The sequence below is a fragment of the Plecotus auritus genome (genome assembly GCF_963455305.1).
Source record: "Plecotus auritus genome assembly, chromosome: 7".
In the NCBI taxonomy this organism is placed as follows: Eukaryota; Metazoa; Chordata; class Mammalia; order Chiroptera; family Vespertilionidae; genus Plecotus; species Plecotus auritus.
The window spans coordinates 12538679-12559870 of NC_137774.1; the positions used below are offsets into that span (position 1 = coordinate 12538679).

A 21192-nucleotide genomic window follows, 5' to 3' on the forward strand; every position below is an offset into this window, starting at 1 on the left:
CAGAGAGAGGTAGTCTTTTAGCAACACAGTTACACAAGGAGCGGAGCAGTCTCTCCCATCAGCCCTGGTGCACGGGCATCGACACGATTCCACTGTCGTGGCCCCTCCTGACTTTCCTCCACACCAGGCGATGCAGGGCCTGTGGTCCCCCGGCATGCCCTCCTCAGAGACGAAGAGGGGAATGTTGCTGAGGCCAGGGGACACCAGATGGTGAAGCTTCTTTGGCAGTCTGAGAACCCCAGGCTCCCCCAGGGCTTGGGGGTGCGGGGTGAGGGAGGGCCACTCGGTGTTTTAGCATTGCCTTTGGTTGCTGGGCAGACAATGCCTGGTTTCCTGTGTCTTTTGGGGAGACTTAGATTTGGGGAGCAGTGGAGGGGAGGCCCCGAGAAGGCATGGAGAAAGGAGCAGAAAGGGCAGCGTTGGGGTATCATAAAGCCCAACGGGCAGAAAGGACTTATCCCCACATGGGTCTTCAAGCAAGTGGACCAAGCTTCCTTTTTTAAAAAGTTATTTATTTATTCTCTTTTTTTGTTTGTTTTTGGTAAGGTTGAATGTGGTTTTGGTTTTTGGTCATGTTCAGTTGGTCAACGATAAAAACTAAGTTTGAGAGATGAATGCAAAGGAAAAAAAAATTTTCCAAAGTCCATGTGAAATTGGTTCCCATTTTTGACTTTTTGGGGGGGTTCCGTTTGGGTTGTTTGTCTGTTTCCAAGGTCAGGGGCCATGGGGTTGGGTGGGAGGGAGCCAGGTTAGGGTGGAGGGAGTTTACAGGAAACAGACAGGGCCAACGTTCATGCCGAATTCCTGGTCTGGGGCGCCAATGTCCAAGGGGGCCACATCGATGATGGGCAGGCGGGAGGTCTTGGTGGTTTTGTATTCGATCACTGTCTTGCCCCAGGCTCCGGTGTGACTCTGGGCGAAGGGGAGACAATGGGAGAGGGGCGTCACCGGGTGGGAGTGGGGGAGCGGGGAGAACGAGGGCCTGCCTGGAAAGCCACGGCCCAGAGGGGGCCCTGCCCGGGGACTCACCGTGCAGCCGTCGTAGGTGACAGTGTAGGTGAAGCGGCTGTTGCCTTCGGACCGGAGCTCGATCTCGTTGGAGCCCTGGAGGAGCAGGGACTTCTTGAGGTTGCCTGTCTGCTGGTCCAGGTAGGCCACGCTGTTCTTGCAGTGGTAGGTGAGGTTCTGGGAGGCCTCGGTGGACATCAGGCGCAGGAAGGTCAGCTGGATGGCCACATCGGCGGGGTCGGAGTCCTGGCCGCCGTACTCGAACTGCAAGAGGCAGGGAGGGCGAAGAGTGAGCGACCGTCCTGGAGCCTCTAGTCCTGGCCCCGTCCCTGGAGTCCTCGGAGAGCATCGTGACCTCCCACGGGCACCCTCTGTCTGAGCCAGTCTTACAGGCCCAGGACCCCGGCTTCTCCCCCCCGGCTCGGTCCGTCACACCCAGCAGAGGCCCAGAGCACCCGGACCTTCCCTCACGCCCCTCCTGCGCCCCCCCCCCGCCGCCCATCTTGTGAGAGTGGCTCCAGGGTTCGGCTCACGCACCTGGAATCCGCCGGTCATGCTCTCGCCGAACCAGACGTGCTTCTTCTCCTTGGGGTTCTTGCTGACGTACCAGTTCTTCTGGGCCACGGTGGGCTGCGTGGGGTACACGCAGGTCTCGCCTGTCTCCATGTTGCAGAAGACCTTGATGGCGTCCAGGTTGCAGCCTTGGTTGGGGTCAATCCAGTATTCTCCTGCGATGGGGCAGGGCGAGGCGGAGTCAGGGCAGGCCTGGGAGGCGGGGCGCGCCTGGGCATCGGAGCCCCTCGGGGCAGGAGGAGGAGGACGGGCACAGGGCGGGCATGTCCTCACCGCTCTTCCAGTCGGAGTGGCACATCTTGAGGTCGCGGCAGGTGCGGGCGGGGTTCTTGCGGCTGCCTTCGGGGCTCCGGATGTTCTCGATCTGCTGGCTCAGGCTCTTGAGGGTGGTGTCCACCTCGAGGTCACGGTCACGGACCACATTGGCATCATCGGCCCGGTAGTAGCGGCCACCATCGTGCGCCTTCTCTTGAGGTGGCTGGGGCATGAAGCTGAAGTCGAAACCGCCGCTGGGAGGACCAGGGGGACCAGGAGGGCCGGGAGGGCCGGGGGGACCCTGCAAGGAAAGGGAAGAGAGTGGGGTTCTCCGGGGTGTGCGCACCTCAGGGCTGGAGGGCCACGAGCAGACGGGATGGGGAGATACGTACAACAGGACCAGCATCACCAGTGCGGCCACGGGGACCAGGGGGTCCGATGGGGCCTGCGAGACCGTTGAGACCATCTTTGCCAGCAGCACCAGGAGAGCCGGGGGGACCCTGCAGAGGGGACGATGGTTAAAGACAGTCTGCCAGGAAGCAGCCCGCCACCCTCCCCACCTGGTGCTCATCATTGCTCATTCCCACCGCCAGGCCAGGAAACCTGGGGGAGGAGGGAGCGGGAGGGGGGTGCCGAAGGCTGGGGAAGATCTAGGGCTTTCTTCCCTTCCCCCAACCCCTGTCTCTGGACCCTTCTCCCGAGAGGTGAGGAGCACCTGTGTCCCAGGCAAAGGGCCCTGACGTGAACCTGGACTTGGGGCCCAAGAAGAGGAAATGGAAGGCGAGACTTACACGGGGACCAGCGGGACCAGAAGCTCCAGAGGGACCTTGCTCACCAGGAGAGCCCTGAAGGAGACGCAAAGGCGATTCAGGCCGTTGTGGGTCAAGTGCGGCCAGCATCCTGCCCCACCCCCATCATTCAGGGAGTCTGCGGGCTGAGAGCCCTCCCACAGGCCTTCTTTATCACCCTTCGCCCTCTCAGAAGCGCCTTGGAAACGCCCATATATCTCCGATCCCCGTCATCACTAGGGAGAAGTGAGAATGACTACCCAGAGGGGGAAACTGAGCCAAAGTGCGCCCCCTCCCACCCCCGTCACACAGCGAGGCCTGGGGAGAGGGTAAGAGAAGACTCGATGGCAGCTGAGGCTGGGGGAGGTACTCACAGGAGGGCCAGGGGGACCCTGGAGGCCGGAGAAACCACGGTGACCCTTGATGCCTCTGTCGCCCTGTTCGCCTGTCTCACCCTTGTCACCACGGGGGCCTTGGGGTCCCTAGAAGAGTGGAGGAGACAGGATGTCAGGAGGGAGGTCCGTTAGCACTGAGTGGGGTGCTGTCCACACCTGGACAGGGTTCTGGGGACACGAGGGCCAGGGCAGGACTTACAGTGGGGCCACGGGCACCAGCGGGGCCGATGGGGCCAGCAGGACCAGCAGGACCCTGGGGAGAGCAGAGAGAGCGTTAGATCCCGGCCAGGGAGGCCCCGGCGGAGGGCTGGCCCAGCACGAGCTGCTGCTGAAACCACTCCTTGGCCAGATCCCTCGTTCCTCACATCCTTCCCCACTTTGCCCCGCTCTCCTAAGCTCCAGATGAAACTATGGAATTCAGGCTTCGTGTAAGCTGGGCAATTAACTGGGTATAACTCCATCCTCGGGGGAGATGGGGACTGTGGGGAGAGGGGCCTCGAGGCTGAGCTGTGGCTCTGGTTTCAGGGGAGCCAAGGGCCTGGCCACCTTGCAAGACCTCCAGTCCTCCCCCCGCCTGGCTGAGGTCAGATGTCCGCCTGCAGGACCCTAGCACCCCGGGGAGTCCCCGGCCTGACCCAGAGCAGCCGGAGGGAGCCCAGTTACTTACAGTCTCACCACGGTCGCCACTCTTGCCAGCAGGGCCGACTGGGCCAGGGGCACCAGGAGCGCCAGGAGCACCCGGGGGTCCAGCAGGGCCGGTCTCACCACGGTCACCCTGGGAGGGGAGAGGAGTAGAGGCCGGTCAGCCCCAGATGAAGGGGCCCAGTGGGGCCAGGGGAGCAGCAGACGCAGCTGTGGCCCGGGGGTGGGGGGCGCAGCCGTCTCCTCACCTTGGGGCCAGGAGATCCATCTCGTCCGGGGGAGCCCTCAGCACCAGGAGATCCCTGCAGGGAGAGGGAGGGAGGTCGGCATCAGCCGGGGGGAGGGAGGCTCAGGCCAAGGCCCCAGTGGCCCTGCGAGGGCACTGGCATTGCACAGGGTTGGCGACTGCTTACCTCACGTCCAGACTCGCCAGGGGGTCCAGCCAATCCAGGGGGGCCCATGGGACCAGGGGGGCCACGTTCGCCACTGGAGCCAGAAGGACCTTGTTTGCCAGGTTCACCCTTAGGTGGAAGGAAGAGTCAGGCCAGAGATGGGGAGGGAGTCCTGAGAGTCCCCTGGTCAGCTAGCACATTAGTCTTTGCTGGCTCCACGCCCCCCCCCCCCATCCTGCACCCTCTGAGTCTTATGACAGTTCCTCTCGGGTCCCCCAAGGTGAGGGGGCACTCACAGAGGGGCCAGGAAGACCGGGGAAGCCTCGTTCTCCTCGCTGACCGGGCAGGCCGACCACACCACGCTGTCCAGCAATGCCTTGAGGTCCAGGGGTTCCGGGAGAGCCCTGTGGGAGGCAGACAGTGGTGAGGGGCCCTGCCGTGGCCAGGGGCCACTCTCCCACCCCAGACCCCTCCGGAGCTCGCCCTTACAGCAGGTCCATCAGAGCCAGGGGATCCTTTCTCGCCAGCGGGGCCAGGGGGGCCGGGGGGACCAACTTCACCGGGACGTCCAGCGGGGCCGGTCTCACCACGGGGGCCTTTGCCGCCTTCTTTGCCAGCAGGGCCGGGAGGGCCAGGGGCTCCAGCATTTCCCTGGACGAGGAGAAGAGGGGCTGTCAGATTCCACCGGGTTCCAGAGCATCACTGAGGCCTCTGTCAGGCCCGGGACGCTCCTGACAGCCTGTGCCCCAGCCCCGCCCCTCCCAGCAATGGAGACTCCACCGGGGATACTCACAGAGGGGCCGGGGGGACCGACGCGGCCAGCAGCACCAGGGAAACCAGTAGCACCCTAGCGGGAGAGGACAGAGAAGTCAGGAGGAGAAGAGCACCCTCACCTGGCCCAGCCGCCCAGAGCCCGGGAGCCCAGCAGACACACGGAATGAGCTACTCACAGGGGGACCAGCACTGCCGCGGGCGCCTTTGGGTCCAGGAGCACCAACGTTACCCTGGAGGAGAGCACGGAGGCGTCAAGGCTGGGCCAGCCCGGGGGGGTCCAGGCCTGCTGGCAGCTCGGGGCCGAGGGCGAGATACTCACAATGGGGCCAGGGGGGCCGGCGGGGCCAGCAGGGCCAGCGGGACCAGCATCGCCTTTAGCACCAGCATCACCGGGTTCGCCTTTAGCACCAGGTTGGCCATCAGCACCCTGGAGGAGGAGGAGGAGGAGGAGGGAGTTGGTGAGTAGAGGGGAGGGAGGTGTCAGTGTAACAAGTCAGTTGCGGGGCTGGGGCAGCAACTCCAGGCAGGAAGATGCTTGAATGGGAGACATCCCAGCCCCTTCCTCCTCCCGACTCAGGACGATGCTTCTATCTTCATCCAGTCCCCCAAGGTCCCCGGTCCCAGTTGGTGATAAAAAATGAAGGGGGCCTTGATACTCACAGGGGGGCCAGCGAAGCCAGCAGGGCCAGGGGGACCAGGCTCACCACGGTCTCCCTAGAAGAAAAGGAGGCAAACTGGAGAGATGCCCTGGCGTGGGGGAGGCGGGAGGGTGTGCTGGAGGGACAGGCGAGGAGGAGGGGCCCTCAGGAGCATTGTCCAGGGGCCAGGGATGACAGCAAAGGTGGGGGAGGGATAGGAAGGGCTGGGGGCAGTGTGGAGGGAGAGAAGGGCCACGGACGAGGCATTCGTTCTGTACTTACGGGGGCGCCACGGGCTCCAGTGGGACCAGCAGGGCCGCTAGGACCAGTTTCACCCTGAGAGGGAGGGACAGGAGGCTCAGGGTCAGGGTCCTCCCTGCGTACTCCTGGCAGACGACCCCAGCAGAGCCTCCCGTCCTTCAGATTCCCCGCCTTCAGGTTGTCCACTCAGAGCCACGCCCAGGCTTGCTGGGAAAGTGCCTTAGGGAAGACGGTAAGGAGGCAGCCACCTCACCTTGTCACCAGGGGCACCAGCAGGGCCAGGAGGACCGATGGGACCAGTCAGACCTCGGACGCCATCTTTGCCAGGAGCACCATCAGCACCTTTGGGACCAGCATCGCCCTAAAAACATGGGACAGCCTGAGACTTGCAGCGTGGAGCAAGGAGGCGGCCTCGTGTGTCTTGCTGGTGTCTGGGGCCCCCCCTCCCCCCAGCTCTGCCCTGCCCCTGTGCCCAGGACCCAAAACTTTTCTGAGGAAAAGGTGCTTGCAGAGGGGAAGAGGCCCTGCCTTGTGTAGAGGGATGAACAAGGGATTCCCCCATCCAGGAGAAAGCCCCACCTCTCGTTGCCAAGGTAACTCATGGGGAGAGAAGGGCCTGGACCACAGATAGAGGATTCATCAGCAAAAAGGCCAGAGGGGAAGATCGCAGGGCGGGGAGAGAGAGGCCGAGGGATCCAGAGTAGACAGAGAAGGGGAACCACACAGGGTGGGACTTACTCTGTCACCCTTCGGGCCTGGAAGACCAGCTGCACCTCGTTCACCAGGCATTCCCTGAAGGCCAGGGGCACCCTGGCTACCGGGGGCTCCAGGGGCACCAGCATCACCCTAAGTGGCAATCAAGACGACTGGAGTGAGGCCTGGGGTTCCAGGATGAGGTCATAGCCTTGAGCCCCTCTTAATATCTCCCAGGCTTGGTTTCGAGGCCAGAGACAGGCACCGGCTCAGAGTATAGGCTTACAGCCAGCACTTCAGGCTGCACCTGACCCCACCCCGCAGGGTTCCCCCACCCCTCCCTCACATCTAGTTGGCTTTGGTCACAGCCAGGTGTCCCCTGCTGCAGGAGGGGTGAGACCTGGTCCCTGTGCTGTCCTTACCTTAGCACCATCGTTGCCAGGGGCACCGTTGGATCCGCGGGGACCAGCAGGGCCGGGGGGACCTTGCACACCACGCTCTCCAGGGAAACCTCTCTCGCCCTAGGAGGAAAGGAAGGGCGGGACTCACGATGGCGGCTCCAAAGACAGCCAGCCCAGGGCATCCGGATGGGAGCGATGGAGGCTTTACTTACTCTTGCTCCAGAGGGGCCAGGGGCACCGAGGTCTCCAGGAGCACCCTGAGGGGGAGAGAGGGACAGACAGTGAGCAAAGGCCATGGGGCCTCAGCCCTAGAAAGCACCTGCCCTCCTGCCATGGGGGTGGCCCAGGCTCTGTGATGAGAGACCAGGGCCTTTATAGGATCACCCCTCTACTCTCTACGCCCCCAACTTTGGGTGGAAGGACAGTCACAGAGTGTCCCAGCATCTCTAAGAAGTCATGCAGACTGGCAGCCGCGCGTCCTGCACAGAGACAGCTCCCTGCTTCCCTCTGTGCTGCTCCCTTCATGGTGGGAAGTCCTGCCTGGTGTCTAACCATTATCCCTCCAGCTGACAGTGTCTAGTTAGCTAGGAGGCCGGCCCCTCCCTCTGTACTCCCTGCATCCCTGCCTGGCTGGCCGCTGGCCGCTTACCTGTTCACCGGGTTTGCCGGCTTCACCGGGAGGACCAGCGGGGCCGGGGAGACCCTGGAGGTGGGAAATGGGGGAGGGGAGAGAAGGGGGTTAGAATTCAGAAAAGAACAAAGGGGAACTCCCAACCCCCTGGCAGCTGTGAGGCCTCACCTGGAATCCGGGGGAGCCAGCAGGGCCTTGTTCACCTCTCTCACCAGCAGGGCCCTGTCAGGGGAGAAGGTGGTCAGAAAGGCCCAGGAGAGGAGCGGCTGGTGTCTCCCCTCGGCTGCTCCCCTGCGCCCCGCCCAGGCCTCCCTGCAGGGACACTTACAGCAGGGCCAGGGGCTCCCTGAGCTCCAGCTTCTCCGTCTTTGCCAGCAGGACCCTGTGGGGGGAGAGCAAAGAAGAACTCAGGGTGGTGAGGTGGCTGGAGGAAGAGGGGCAGGTGGGCGGGCCTGGGGCCGGGGGTCCTGGCGCCCTAGTGATGGGCAGCGAGGAGGAAGGGTAAGACACGTACCACAGCGCCGGGGGGCCCGGGAACACCTCGCTCTCCAGCTTTGCCGGGTTCTCCCTGGGGGGAAAGAGTCGTGGTTGAGGGGCTGCAATGGGAGAGCAGGGCTCCCCAGGGCCCTCCTGTTTACTTGGGGTGGAATTTTTAAAGGGACTTTTTGGACTGTTTTATCCACCAGCTCCAGCCCTGGGGAAATGCCTTCCTGGTCCCTTAGCCTCTCCCTCGGACACATGCCCCTTCCGGCTCATCTCTCCTCCCTCTCCCCTTCCTTCTCCCCATCATGTGCCTGTGGTGACCTGAGCCGCCAAGGGCTTTCATCTCCTCTGATATCTCCTTTCAAACCTCAAAGAACCCCCAAGATTTGGGGGTAACTATTATATAAGGGGACTATCCCATCCCCGTGTGTGTATGGGCGGGGGGGAGGGGCAGATACCAACAATATTTATTTCCAGGGATAGAGCTGTGGTAGTGGTGTCAGGAGAGGCCTTTCATTTTATGAATAGGGAGACTGAGGTCCAGAGAGGGGCAGTGAGTGGCCTGAGGCCACACAGCACATCAGCGGCCGAGCTGGGCCCAGACACCGGGACCCTCGCCTCCCCGTGTGCCTGTCCCTGGCTCTGAGGTGCTCCTCCCTGAATACTCACAGCAGCACCTTTAGGTCCAGGGAATCCCATCACACCAGCCTGACCACGGGCGCCAGGGGGGCCTGGAGGTCCGGGGCGGCCATCTTGACCAGCGGGACCCTGGGAATGGAAGTCACAAAAGCCGAGGTGAGAACAGGAGGTGGGGGGTCAGAAGAGTGGAAGGGGGTCCGCGGGGGAGTGATACTTACAGTGGGGCCAGTTTTGCCATCAGGACCAGGGCTGCCAGGGCTGCCAGTCAGACCCTAAGGGGGAGCAGAGAGGTGTGAGTGGGCTGCGGGCGAGGGGTGGCGGAGGAGCGGGGAGGAGGACAGTGGGGGCCGGGGAGGGGGGTTCTTCAGGTGGCAGGTCAGCGGTCCTGCTCCAGAGCACCTCCTCCCAGAGCCAATACAGGACAGGCAGAGTCCGGGCCCAGCTGGGCAGAGGGCTGGGGTCTCACCTTGGCACCAGGCAGACCAGCTTCACCGGGGCGACCAGCTTCACCAGGAGAGCCTTTGGGGCCAGCAGGGCCAGGAGAGCCACGTTCACCAGCGGGGCCCTGGTTAAGGGGTCACAGGAACAGTTAGGGTCTCAGGCCCAGGCCTCTTTCCCAGGGGCCAGCATCTTCTTCCTCCCAGGGAGGTGGGGGCTTTGAGGGGCATTGTTGGAGGCGGGAAGGCCAAGGTGAGGCCAAGTGTGGAGAGAGAAGCCTGTAGCCACAGCATGGGGCACAAGGGCTGGGCAGCGTGTGTGTGTGTGGGGGGTGGGGGGCGGGCGGGGGGGACTACATCTGAAAAAGGGAGTAAAGGGCAGGGAGCAGTAGGGTCAGCCTCCAGCCACGAAGAGAGGTTACCTTGGGACCAGCAACGCCATCTGCGCCAGGGAAGCCACGGCTACCAGGTCCACCCTGCAGGAGGAGAGGAGGTCAGTGAGCTCAGACATGGGGCGCCGGGCTGGCACTGGGGACAGAGAAGGGGGCTCTTACACGCTCGCCAGGGGGTCCGGGCAGGCCCGCAGGTCCGGGTTCACCTCGGGCTCCTCGCTTTCCTTCCTCTCCAGCAGGGCCAGGGGGTCCTTGAATACCAGTGGGGCCCTGGAGACAGCAGAGAGGAGGGGACAGCCTGTGGTGAGGGGCCCTCCGGGTGCCTGCTCCCCAGCTGGCTGAGGCTGCCTCCCTGGATCTCCTCCCAGGCGGACGGGCTGAGCTGCAGGGGGACTTACGGGCTCTCCCTTGGCGCCAGTGTCTCCTTTGTTCCCGGGAGCACCAGGTTCACCCTGTGTGGGGGAAGAGAACAGGATGAGCCAATAGTTGGGGGGCTCAGTTGGCCTTGACCCCCAGACAAGGTCACACTGGAGCCAGTGCAGAATGGGGCGGAAGTAAGAGAGCAGTACTTACGCTGTTACCCTTGGGGCCAGGGGCACCGCTGGGGCCCTGGGGTCCAGAGGGGCCTCGGGCACCAGGGAAGCCAGGAGCACCAGCAATTCCAGGAGCGCCCTGTAGGGGGCAGAACAAGTTGAGTCTACCAGTGAAGGGCACAGGGCAGGTGGGAGGTGGGCACCAGGGGCAGCTCTGAAACCTGCAGGACACTTACGTTGGCACCTTTAGCACCAGGCTGTCCATCAGCACCAGGGTTTCCCTGTGGCACAGAAAGAGGTGGGTGAGTGACAGGCAGGGACTATGTGTTGGGGAGGGGCACGGGGCACTGAGGAAGCAATACTTACAGCAGGGCCAGCAGCACCAGCAGGGCCAGGGGGGCCGGGTTCACCACGCACACCCTGGGGACCTTCAGAGCCTCGGGATCCTTGGGGACCAGCTTCACCCTGGATGGGAAGAAAAGACATGTCAGGAGCCACCCTGGCAGCCCAACCTCACCTTTGGAAGGTGGGGGTTGGGGGTGGGACGGTGAAGGGTAGGGACAGGAGACCAAGAGTCAGGACTCCAAGATCAGAGAAAGGGACCCCAGGACAAAGGTGTTGGGGAATGGACTTCTGTCTTGCCACTCTGGGTCCCTCTGGTCTGGGGAGCAAGGAGACACCTTGGCCCATGGGAGCTATGCTCAGAGGAGGGCAGGGGTCTCACCTTAGCACCAACAGCACCAGGGAATCCAGGAGGACCAGCAGGACCAGTGGGACCCTGTGAATGAAAAGGAGATGTTAGCAAGAAGGAAAGTGGCAGCTGCAAGTCACGCCCTGGGACAGAAGAGGTCTTGGGGTTCAGACCAGCATGGCCCATCTCCAGTGTTATCCCCAAAAGCTCACACTGAGACCCTGCCCACTCCCAGGCATTGAGGTCTAGAGGCCACACTTACAGGGGGTCCAGCAGCACCAGTAGCACCATCATTTCCACGAGCACCCTGTGGGAGAGGGAGGAAGCCTTAGTTACATCCACTGAGCATTTGGCCGGTCCTTGTAACTCCTGGGGGACTCCTTCCAGAGCCCAGGGACCCCCCAAGGGACCAGGAGTACTTACAGCAGGGCCAGGGGCTCCAGGGCGACCTCTCTCACCAGGCAGACCACGGGGGCCCTGGCAACAACAACAAAAAAAAAAACAAGAAAAACCAAGTGAGATGGAAGGCACACCCATTTCCCTCAAGCTCCCATTGTGCCCCATGCACCCTGCTCCCTCTCTTCCTTCTAGAACTGGACACACTCACCATCTGACCAGGAACTCCATTTTCACCAGGGCTACCAGGCTCACCCTATGGAGCAGAGAACAGAATTAGGCATTTGTTCAGGGTGGGACTGGGCGGGAGGTGGAGGACCAGGACATTCAGACAGCCTCTTACCTTGGGACCAGCAGGACCAGCATCTCCCTTGGCACCATCCAAACCACTGAAACCCTAAGATAGAAAGGAGGGAGCAGGTAAGACTCTGTGGAGGGGGAGGGTCACCGTGACACCCTCCCAGACCTGAGAAGGAGCCTCAGGAGCTCACCACAGACATTACCCTGTCTCTGAGCTAGACTCAGCCCAACTGGCCCAAGATCTCATCCAATCCCCTTATCAGAATGTCTTTCCCAATGGATGTAAGTTTTTGGAGGTCTACGCTCCGTCCCTTGGGACTTCTGTAGCTGCCTCCCACCATGACACACACCAGGGACCTTGGGGGAAGGGGTTGGAATGGTGGGACGCTGGGACTTTGGGAGCTTAAGATGACTCATAGGGGACTCACTCTGTGTCCCTTCATTCCAGGGAGACCAGCTGTTCCGGGCAATCCCCGAGCACCCTGGCAGGAAAAGAAAAGAAAGGCAGGGCCATTAGAAGACACCATCACTCTGGGCACAGAGCCCAAATGAAGCTCCAATACAGAAGAGCTGGGGGCTGGCCACACTGTCTTGCTCACCTGAGGTCCAGGAGGCCCACGCTCGCCAGGACGACCAGGCTTTCCAGCTTCACCCTGAGAGGGAGAGAGAAGGCCTTCGTGTCCACGTCCCTGGGCTGGGAACGTGTGGAGGGTCTGAATCTTCTTGGGGTTGTTGAAGGTCAGGCTTAGGGGCGCAGAGCCTTATCTTTGAATTTAGAGTGCAATTTAAATCTACCATGAAACCCTTGTCTGGTGAATTTTAATTCCCTCCAAAGGAATTTCTGTTTATTTCTGTCACCAGCATTTTAATCTCATCATATGGAAAGCAGACGTGAGGTGCCCAGAATAATGAAGCTTAAGGAAGTCACTTGCCCTGAGGGGCAGGGGTGGGATTTGCTTACAGTGAAGAGAATGGAGAAACATTCCACAAAGGGTGGAGATCATTGTTGAAGGGCAGTCCTGTGCATTAGGGCGAACTTTCCCCCTTTTCTCTGGGTATTACCCCCAAAGGCGGTGGGGCACTGGGCGGGGCTTAGAGGGCCCTGGCTCAGAGAGGCAGTAAGGGCCAGATGGTGTCTCCTCATGGTGGCTACTTACATCATCTCCGTTCTTGCCAGGTGGGCCAGGAGGACCACGGGGACCCATGGGACCCTAGAGGAGACAGGAGGAGAGGAGGTTAGAATTACCAGGATAAGGAAGAAGGAAGGGAAAGGAGGTAAGGAAGACTCCAGATGGGAATGGAGAATCCATGTATGTGCAGAGGGAGGTGTATTTGTACACAGAGTACAAGTTGGGGAGGGGGCACTTACTGAAGCTCCAGGCTCGCCAGGCTCGCCAGGAGGGCCTTGGAAACCTTGGGGACCCTGGAGGACAAGGAGAGAGGGGTGGGGTCAGAAGAGCAGGTCCCGGCCAACCTTTTCCCATCTCACCAAGAGATCCCAATCCTTCACCCCAATCCTCCAGAGATCCCAATCCTTCATCCCAATCCTCCCGCTAAAAGCCCAAAGCTCAAGATGGTGTATGAAGATACCCTGGATACTCACAGGTGAGCCAGGGGGGCCAGGGAGACCACGAGGACCAGAAGGACCCTACAGAAGAAGAAGAAAAGGAGGCCCTAATGACATCGCTGTGGGAAGGTGCCACAAGGGTGTAGTCTTGCTATCTCCCATGGGTTCCTCTTGGGACCACCCAGTTGCCTTGCATCCTCTCTGGACTCTGAGGTCCCAGTGGTCATCTTGACCTAGGTTATCTCTGTCACCCCCATATGCCATCACTGGCCCATCTTGTGTAGATCCCCATCGGCTCTTCTGTCATCTCTACTCCCCCTGGTGGCTCACCATGGGACCGGGCACGGAAACTCCTCCACCTGATTTCTCGTCATAGCCGTAAGACATTTGGGGAGCAAAGTTCTAGGGGAAAAAAAACAAGAGAGTGTATGAGAAAGTGGGGTCGGGACAGGGAGTTGAAAGGCAGGAGACAAACGGACATCATGTGCCTCCTGATGGGTCGTACGAAGCAGGACAACATCACGTGTGAGATAGTCCTGCCAAAAATGCATCCGCAGAATCTGGTCATGAAGACACAGCCGACCAACCCAAACTGAGGGACAGTTTACCAAACAAATGGGCTCTTCAAAAAACCTCAGTGTCATGAAAGACACACACACAGAAAAAAAACTTGAGTAACATTTCAGATGAAAGGAAAATTAAAGAGACATAACAATGAAATGTAATTCATGATCCTGGATTGGATCCTGGAATTGGAAAAAAATAATGCTATAGAATAGGACATTGGTGAAATTTGAATAGGGACCGTGTATTAAGTATACTGTATATTCTATCAATGTTAAATTTCCAAAATGTAATCATTGTGCAGTGGGCCTTTAAGAGAATGTTCTTAGGGACATACTACCAGCAGCTTACTCCCAAACCAACAGTCCAGAAAGAAAAAGAACCATAATTATATGTATATATAGACAGAGACTGATAAAGCAAATGGGACACGCTGAGAAGGGTATATGAGAGTTCTTGGCACTCTTCTGGAAGCTTTTCTTTTAAGTTCGAAATTATTTCAAAATATAAAGAATGCCATCTGCCAAAACAAAACCAAAAACCGGGGGTGGGGAGGGAGGAGAGGAGCACTCGCCACTTACTCCTCCGAGGCCAGGGGGTCCAGGAGGTCCAGGGGGCCCGGGGGGTCCGGGAAGACCAGGCTGTCCAGGGATGCCATCTCGGCCAGGGGGGCCTGCGGGTCCCTGGAGCGGGAGAGGGCAGGCGGGTGAGCACAGGCCAGGAGCCACGCCCACCTGCAGCCCTCCACAGCCCAGAGCGCCTCGCTTCTTACCCTGGGGCCTCGGGGGCCGGTGTCTCCTTTGGGTCCCTTTGGGGTTGGGAGAGAAGAAACAAAAGAACCGGGGTTAGAGAAGGGCGGGCCGTGGGGAGCCAGGGGAGGGGTGGCACAAGTCGAGGGCAGAGGATTACCTCGACTCCTGCGGTTTCTAGATCCGTAGGCGACACTAGGGGGAGAAGAAACGCGGGTTAGAGGCAGGGTTTGCTCGGGTGCACCGGCCGCAAAGCCCTCCAAGGCTCGGGCTGGGGCCGCTGCCCCGTCCTCCCCAGCCCCAGCCCCAGGCCCAGAGGAGCCATACCCTCGCCGTCGGGGCAGACCGGGCAGCACTCGCCCGGGGGGGCTACGGCGCCGGGGCAGTTCTTGGTGTCCTCGCAGATCACGTCATCGCACAACACGTTGCCATTGTCGCAGACGCAGATCTGACAGACCTCGGGTTTCCATACTTCTCGGTCGTGGTACCGGATGCCGTTCTGTACGCAGGTGACTGGTGGGACTGCGGCGAGAGGGGAACGCGGGGCTGTCAGCGGCGCCCGAGCCCGCACCGCAGAGCTCCAGGGATCCCAGCCCTCCCCGCCGTCCCCTCCGTCTCAGAGACATATTTAGATTTTCCATTTCCCGCCTCCTCCTCCCCCTCCTCCTCTCCCCAAATCCTTAAAAGCTCATAAGCTCATCTGCTCCTCATCAGCGCCAGTGACAGCGCCGAGGCGCCTCGCCAGAGCGGCTATAACTCTTTCCAGTTCTCAGGAATTTAAACAAAGCTTTAGGCGGGGGCTGCTTCCAACTCCAACCTCAGCTCATTGGTGCTGAGGCCAAGTGAAATAAAAAGCCATTGGGTTGGGGGGCGGTGAGGGGAGCGGGAGGAGAGAGGGAACAGGAGGGGCCCCATCCAGAGGGCAGGCTTGTGGGGAGTGGTCTGGATGGCGACCGGAGGAGGAGGGGGTGGGAGGAGAGATGGGAGGTCCAGCCCCCATTCCTCCCGATTCCCCAGGCAGGTGGGAAGGCGTGGGAGGGGCTACGAGGATGGGGCGGGGCTGGTTTGCGTGGGGTCCCGCCCAGAGACTTGAAATATACCCCCAAAGTTGGATACGCCCTAACCTCCAGAGCCCAGACATATCAAAAATCTTCTCTCTGGGACAACCCCCGTTTCCCAAAGCCAGCCAGTGCCTCTGGGTCACTCCGTAGCCAAAGAACCAAAAAGTCCGCAAGTAGTAAGGTAGTTAACCAGGCCACCGCACAAGCGCCTACCCAGACAGCCACTAGGTGGCGGGCAACACTAAACAATTTCCCTGGATTGGACACCTCTTTTAGAGTCAGGGGCCACTCCACGTCCAGTTTATTTTCTAGGTCTAGAGGTGGGGTTCACACTCCGCAATAACCCCCACTTCCTGCTCCAGCTCCTGCGCGGGGAAGCGCGGGACAGGGAGGAACGGTTCTCAATATTGATCAGCAGAGGGCGCAAGGACCCCCGCCCTGCCCAGTCCTCTCCAAAGTTTCTCATCCTCCAACCCGCCCACTCTCTGCGCCCCCTCCCCCCTCGGCCCAGCACCCCCGCGGCCCCAGCAACACTGTCTAGCCTGCAGAGGGCAAACAATCTTTCCTTATGAATCATCCCACAGCCTTCCTGATGGTTTTTACATCTTGGGCTCCAAATGCCTAGCTCGGCGCCCCCATCCCATCTTCGACGTACTTGCCCCGCGCCCCGCGCTCAGACCCCCTTTCCCCCGGTGGTACTCCACTGTGCGCGCTCAGAGAGGGTTCCAGCCTGCACTAACTCAAGTAGCGCTCCATCCTCCACTCCCGCTCCCGAGGGCGTTCATCTCCACCCTCCCCACCCAGGGTGCGTTCCCTTCCCTCCCAGGGTGCCAAAGAAGCGCCATCAGCATCTCCCTTCCATCACCGAGTCCCCGGAGCACCCCGAGTCTCCGTTTAAGTGGCGGACTCCCCGGACCGGACGCAGGTTGCGACACCAAGTAGCCCCGGACTCTCCAAAGTTTGGGACTTACTGTCTTCTTCTTGGCCCTCCTCTTGGCCGTGCGTCAGGAGGGCGGTGGCCGCTAAGAGGAGCAGGAGCCGGAGGTCCACAAAGCTGAACATGTCTAGACCCTAGACATGTAGACTCTTTGCGGCTGGGGTGGGGTTAGCGTCCGCTCATGCGTGGCCTCACAGTCCGCGTGCCTCCTGCTCCGACCCCGAGGAGAAACTCCCGTCTGCTCCGACCAGTGGCCCGGGCCCCTTTTATACCATCCCGATGGCGAGTGGGGAGGAACCCGGCCCCTAGGAGAGGGGGAGCCGGCCGCCCGTCCCCCAGCCAATCACAGCTGCCTGGCCCGGCCCCCAATTTGGGAGTTGGAACGGAGAGGAGGAGGAGGAGGGAAGAGAAGGGGAGTCCACGCACATCTCCCCCCTTTGCAGCTTTGCCTCCCCAGCCCCCCAGGCCAGCCTGGGCCAGAGATGCTACTGCTGGGGTGCGGCTAGGTCCTCAATATAGTGTAGGCTAAAGAGTGGGCAGGGGTACCCCTCCCGCTTTCTTCCTGGGACCCCCAATCTGGAAGAACTGGAATTGGAGAGCAGGGTGGGGAGCCTTCCAAAGGTGGAAGGATTGGGGGTGATTGGGAGAGGGTTCTCCTGGCCATGCCTCACGCACCCTCCTGACAGCCTTGGGCAAGAGTGGAGGGATGGATATGAAGATGCCAGCTGGGACCCCTCTAAAACAGGAGAACCAGGGAATTAAAAAGATGTGCCTGTTTAGGGGTGTCTTCTGGTGTGGCTTGGGTATGGAGCTTAGGAATACTTGGGGAACAAGTTAGAGATGCCTTCATAGACATTAAGAATCAGATACTTGGAGGGATGCTGGTGAGAGGGGTTTTTTGAGGATGTCGATTCTTCTACTATGCCCGCAGCTCCCAGACTCAAGAGCGCTCCCAGACCCCAGGCATGGCTGAGAGAGATGGGGTGGGGAGGCCCAGGCCCTGGGTGAGAAATTGGACTTCGTGGTCTCTCCAGAAGGAAGCTTTGGTGTTGAGTGATGGGGCAACACGGTTTGGGTGGGCAATTGCTAGGACCCTTCCGCCCCAGGGGGTGAGTTTACACTGGGGAAGGCTGTGACAACTGGTGGCTTAGAAAAGCGTCCTGGGTTAGGGTCTGCTGTGGCAGGGAAGCAGGAGAGAAAACAGCGGGGAGGCCACTTCACTAGAGACAGGGCGCTCCTGTGGGAGCTGCATGGAGTCCTGTCTCTGGTTGTACCTGGACTGAGGATTGGGGGCATGTGGGAGAATTTGGGAGTCTGGGGGAGACTTGTATTTGGGGGTTTGGGATGAAATTGCAGGGGAGGGTGAGTAACCTCATTTTAGAGGCTGTTTCCCATGTCCAACTTCTTTCCTGAAAACCTAGGGCATTGCTCTCTTCCTCTCGCACCAGGAGAGAATCATCTGGGCACCCCGAGAGGATGTGGGGACCCCAAGAACAACAGGTTATATTTGGGGGAGATACCTCTGGAAGACAGTGTCCTTTCTTCTCCATATCCCAACCTCCCAACAGTGTTCCATCCCAACCCCAACCCTATCCAGGCCCTGGTCCTGCCAAAATCTGTGGGCCCAAGCGAAGGCAATGGGGGTCCCTTTGCAATGTCCATCAATTCCAATCCCTTCCGCAGAGCTCCCCGCCCCCATCGCTCCAGAGCTGCAAACGTGGAAGCGGGGAGTCCCTCCTCCCCCAAACCATCCAAGATTCCTTTGCTCCCCCCCTCCGCCCCTTTCCACGCCCTCCCCCAGCTGGTTTTGTGCAACGAAGGCAAAGGGGAAAAAAGACCAAGGGAAGGGAAGGGGAGGGAGCCACGTAGGCCGTGGGCAGCCAGGATGAGCGGTGCGGGTGGGGCTGTGGAGGGGACTGCAGGGGCTATAATTAAAGGGAAAATATAGAGTTTCCAGCGAGGCAGGCTGGAGACAGCGATGGAGGGCTGGGCCTTCATCAATTATCCCCACCATGTGGCACCAGCTTGTGGCCCAGGATCTGCCCCCGCCTAGTGCCAGCGACTACAGGGCAGGACCAGGGGCTGAGGTGCTGAGATGGCAGTTCCTTTAACCTCCAGTGTGGGATGTGGACAAGGGGTGCCCCCCAACAGAGCGTGAAGGGTCTCGTTCCTCCGAAAGGTCGACCCTTTAGATTGGTCATCTGGGCAGGGTGTCACAGGCTTGGGGTGAGAGCTGGTGTTACCTGGCCACCTCCCTGCTTGCTGAGTTTTCTCAGCCAGGAGGACTGGGGCCTACAGCCCCCTCCCCACGTGCTCCCTGTCCAGGCTCTCCCACCCTCTCCACCCCCCTTAAAAAAAGATGAAGCCTCAGAGATGTGGCTTGGAAGTTGCTACATTGTGGGCCTGGAGTTCTGAAGAGTGTTCAGGGACCCCTGGGGGTGTGGGTGCATGTGACAGCCACTGCCTCACTGTCCAATGTCAGACTCCCATCCCAGGGGCTCCAGGCAGAGGGTTTCTGAGCATCCTTTACACGTGGCACAGAGCTGAGGCCCAGGGCCTTCTCTGCCACTTTTTGACTTGAAACGCTTGGCGGGTGCCCAGCCCGAAGATGTGTCTTTAATTTCTGCAGCATGACAGCGAGAGGAAGAATGTGCTTGGGGTCTCCTCCCAGCCTGGCTGGGCCTCCTTGGCCAGGACTGAGGGCTTGAGACTGGGGAGAGGGAAGGGGGAGGGAACCGGGGCTGGAGAGGGGAGGAGACGCCACCTCATCTTTAGGAAACTCTGAAGCTCTGGCTTCTTGTGGAATGTAAGACTTTGTCCGGCATTTGGAGTGGGGGGAGCAAAAGCCAACGTCTCCTTCCCCCACGTCCAAGAAATGGTAAAGTCATCAGCACTTAGGGGAAAAAAAATTCCTCAAGAAGAAAAACAGAAAGAGGAAAATGCTGAGCTCTGAATTCACTCTCTCTCCAAATTTCCCCAAGTGCCCTCTCTCTACAAGGTGGGGGGCAGGCCTGTGTCCCAACTCCCCATCCCTCTGGAGCCCCTCAAGCCCCCAGCTTGGACTCCGTGGTGTGGGACAGGGAGAAGAGGCAGCCCAGGTGTTGCTGCACCTGGTTCCCGAGGTTCTGTTGCCCTCCCTCCCTGTTTGAGCATCCCTCCAGAACGCCCACCCTGCCCCCCTCCCGCCACTGGGGATAGAGAAAGGGTCCCTAGGGGTGGGAGGGGATGAGGAGAGAGAAGGGGAGGGTCTAAGAGTGAGACTACAGTGAAGACCTTGGTCTTCATACACCCTCATCATGGAGCCCTGCACCTGTCCTGTTGAGAGAGAGTCCGGGGGCAGACCCCAAATGGGTGGGCTCCTCTCTTCCTTCCCTTCCTCAGCATCGCACCATCAGGCCCTTTGGTCCTCTGCTAAGTTCCTTAGCTTCCAGGCACAGCTTGGCTTTTCTATGCCTCCGCTCCACCCGAGTCCGTTGGCCTCCTGAGATGTCCCTCTGACTCTCATCCTTTCCAGGTTTAGAGGGAAGGTGATGGATTAAGTCTGGCCGTGTTGAGTGTTAGGGTTGGGAAGGGGAGGAGGAACCCACACAGGAAACCGAACAAGAATAGGAAAAGTAGGAGAGGGGTGGTGGGTGTCACGTAGGCAGAGGGAAGAAGGAGGGACAGTTATATGCTGCAGAGAGAATTCCTATGATGAGGAAAATGCTCACTGGATGTAGCAACATGGCAGCTAAATGTGAGCTGCTGTGGATGGATGGGCGAGGAAGCCAGACAGGAGTGGGCTGAGGAGTGAGTGGGAGACCTGGAAATGGGGTCAGAGTGGACAACTCGGAGGAGGAGTTTAGCTGTGAAGGGGAGGAGCGTAGATACCTCATTCTCCGTCCCTTCCTCCTTCCCTTTTTCTCTTTCTTTCTTTTTTTTTTAAAATATATATTTTATTGATTTTTACAGAGAGAAAGGGAGAGGGATAGAGAGAAGCATCGATGAGAGAGGAACATCGATCAGCCGCCTCCTGCACACCCCCCACTGGGGATGTGCCCGCAACCAAGGCACATGCCCTTGACCGGAATCGAACCGGGGACCCTTCAGTCCGCAGGCCGACGCTCTATCCACTGAGCCAAACCAGTCAGGGCTCCCTTTTTCTCTTTCACTCTCCCCACTCCCACTCCTGTCTGCCTTTCTGTCCTCTGCCTCCCTCCACTTTCTCTCAGTGGGACTCGGCTTCTTTTAAATCCTTCCACTCTCTGGAGCTTTTTTATGAGCTCCAGTTGCCTTTTTATTTTTATTTTTTTTATTGCCTTTCCTCCCTCTTTTCTTTTCTTCCCAGGTCATCTGAGCCTCAAATGCCTGTACCCAGGCCCAGCCTCCACCTCATTCTCTTCTAGAGCAAGCCCTGGGCCCAGGATCTTGGAGAGAAGGCTTCCTTTCTAGCTGTGGCACATCCTGCCCCAATTATGGTCCCTCCCAGCTCGAGAGGGGAACGTTTGGGGGCAGGAGAACCAGGGAAAGCGCTGGGATGAACTGGGAGGAAAGGGCTGGGGCATGGGCCGTAGGTGACACTAGGACCATACTCCTAATTCTGCTCCCTAGGCCCAACTCCAGCCACCCCACCAGGTCCCAGCCGGTCTCAGCTGAGAATAACGGGCTGGATGGGGACGTTGTCAGGCTTGGGGGGCCCCAAGTCCTCTCTTCCACTCTGTGCTGATCACAAGCAAGGGGCCAACGCCCATCTTCCCTGCTGGAACGTGAGCTACAGGGCAGGGACCTGTCAGGGTCCTCATCTACGCATCTCTCGCCCCTCACTGTGTCTGGAGGCAGAGCAGGTTCTCAGCACAGGTTTGAGAGAGTGAGTTCATTGAAGTGTTATTTACCCCTTTCTGGTTTGGCTCAATAAATACTGTGCTTGTTCTATCCCATTCCCCAATTCTTTCCTTTTTTCTATTCTTTTTTTAAAAAAAATATATTTTATTGATTTTTTACAGAGAGGAAGGG

The 21192-nt window shown here is 59.7% G+C and overlaps 1 protein-coding gene across 1 annotated transcript; it reads right to left on the bottom strand.

Annotated features, from left to right (window-relative positions):
• Positions 1–540: 540 nt before the first annotated feature.
• Positions 541–16442, bottom strand: COL1A1 (collagen type I alpha 1 chain). Its single transcript, XM_080678150.1, has 51 exons — positions 16235–16442; positions 14530–14724; positions 14363–14397; positions 14226–14261; positions 14035–14136; positions 13220–13291; positions 12926–12970; positions 12692–12745; positions 12480–12533; positions 11922–11975; positions 11751–11804; positions 11366–11419; positions 11234–11278; positions 11050–11103; positions 10889–10933; positions 10660–10713; positions 10302–10400; positions 10172–10216; positions 9976–10074; positions 9801–9854; positions 9565–9672; positions 9433–9486; positions 9040–9138; positions 8792–8845; positions 8604–8702; positions 7966–8019; positions 7780–7833; positions 7620–7673; positions 7470–7523; positions 7033–7077; positions 6842–6940; positions 6465–6572; positions 5980–6087; positions 5748–5801; positions 5488–5541; positions 5147–5254; positions 5004–5057; positions 4847–4900; positions 4543–4704; positions 4350–4457; positions 4075–4182; positions 3910–3963; positions 3687–3794; positions 3219–3272; positions 2999–3106; positions 2628–2681; positions 2229–2336; positions 1855–2137; positions 1546–1736; positions 1030–1272; positions 541–912 (listed from the first exon to the last, which is right to left on the bottom strand). The coding sequence occupies exons 1-51, from the start codon at positions 16323–16325 to the stop codon at positions 766–768; spliced, it is 4383 nt and encodes a 1460-aa protein (XP_080534276.1). The 5' UTR covers positions 16326–16442; the 3' UTR covers positions 541–765.
• Between the last annotated feature and the right edge of the window lie 4750 nt (positions 16443–21192).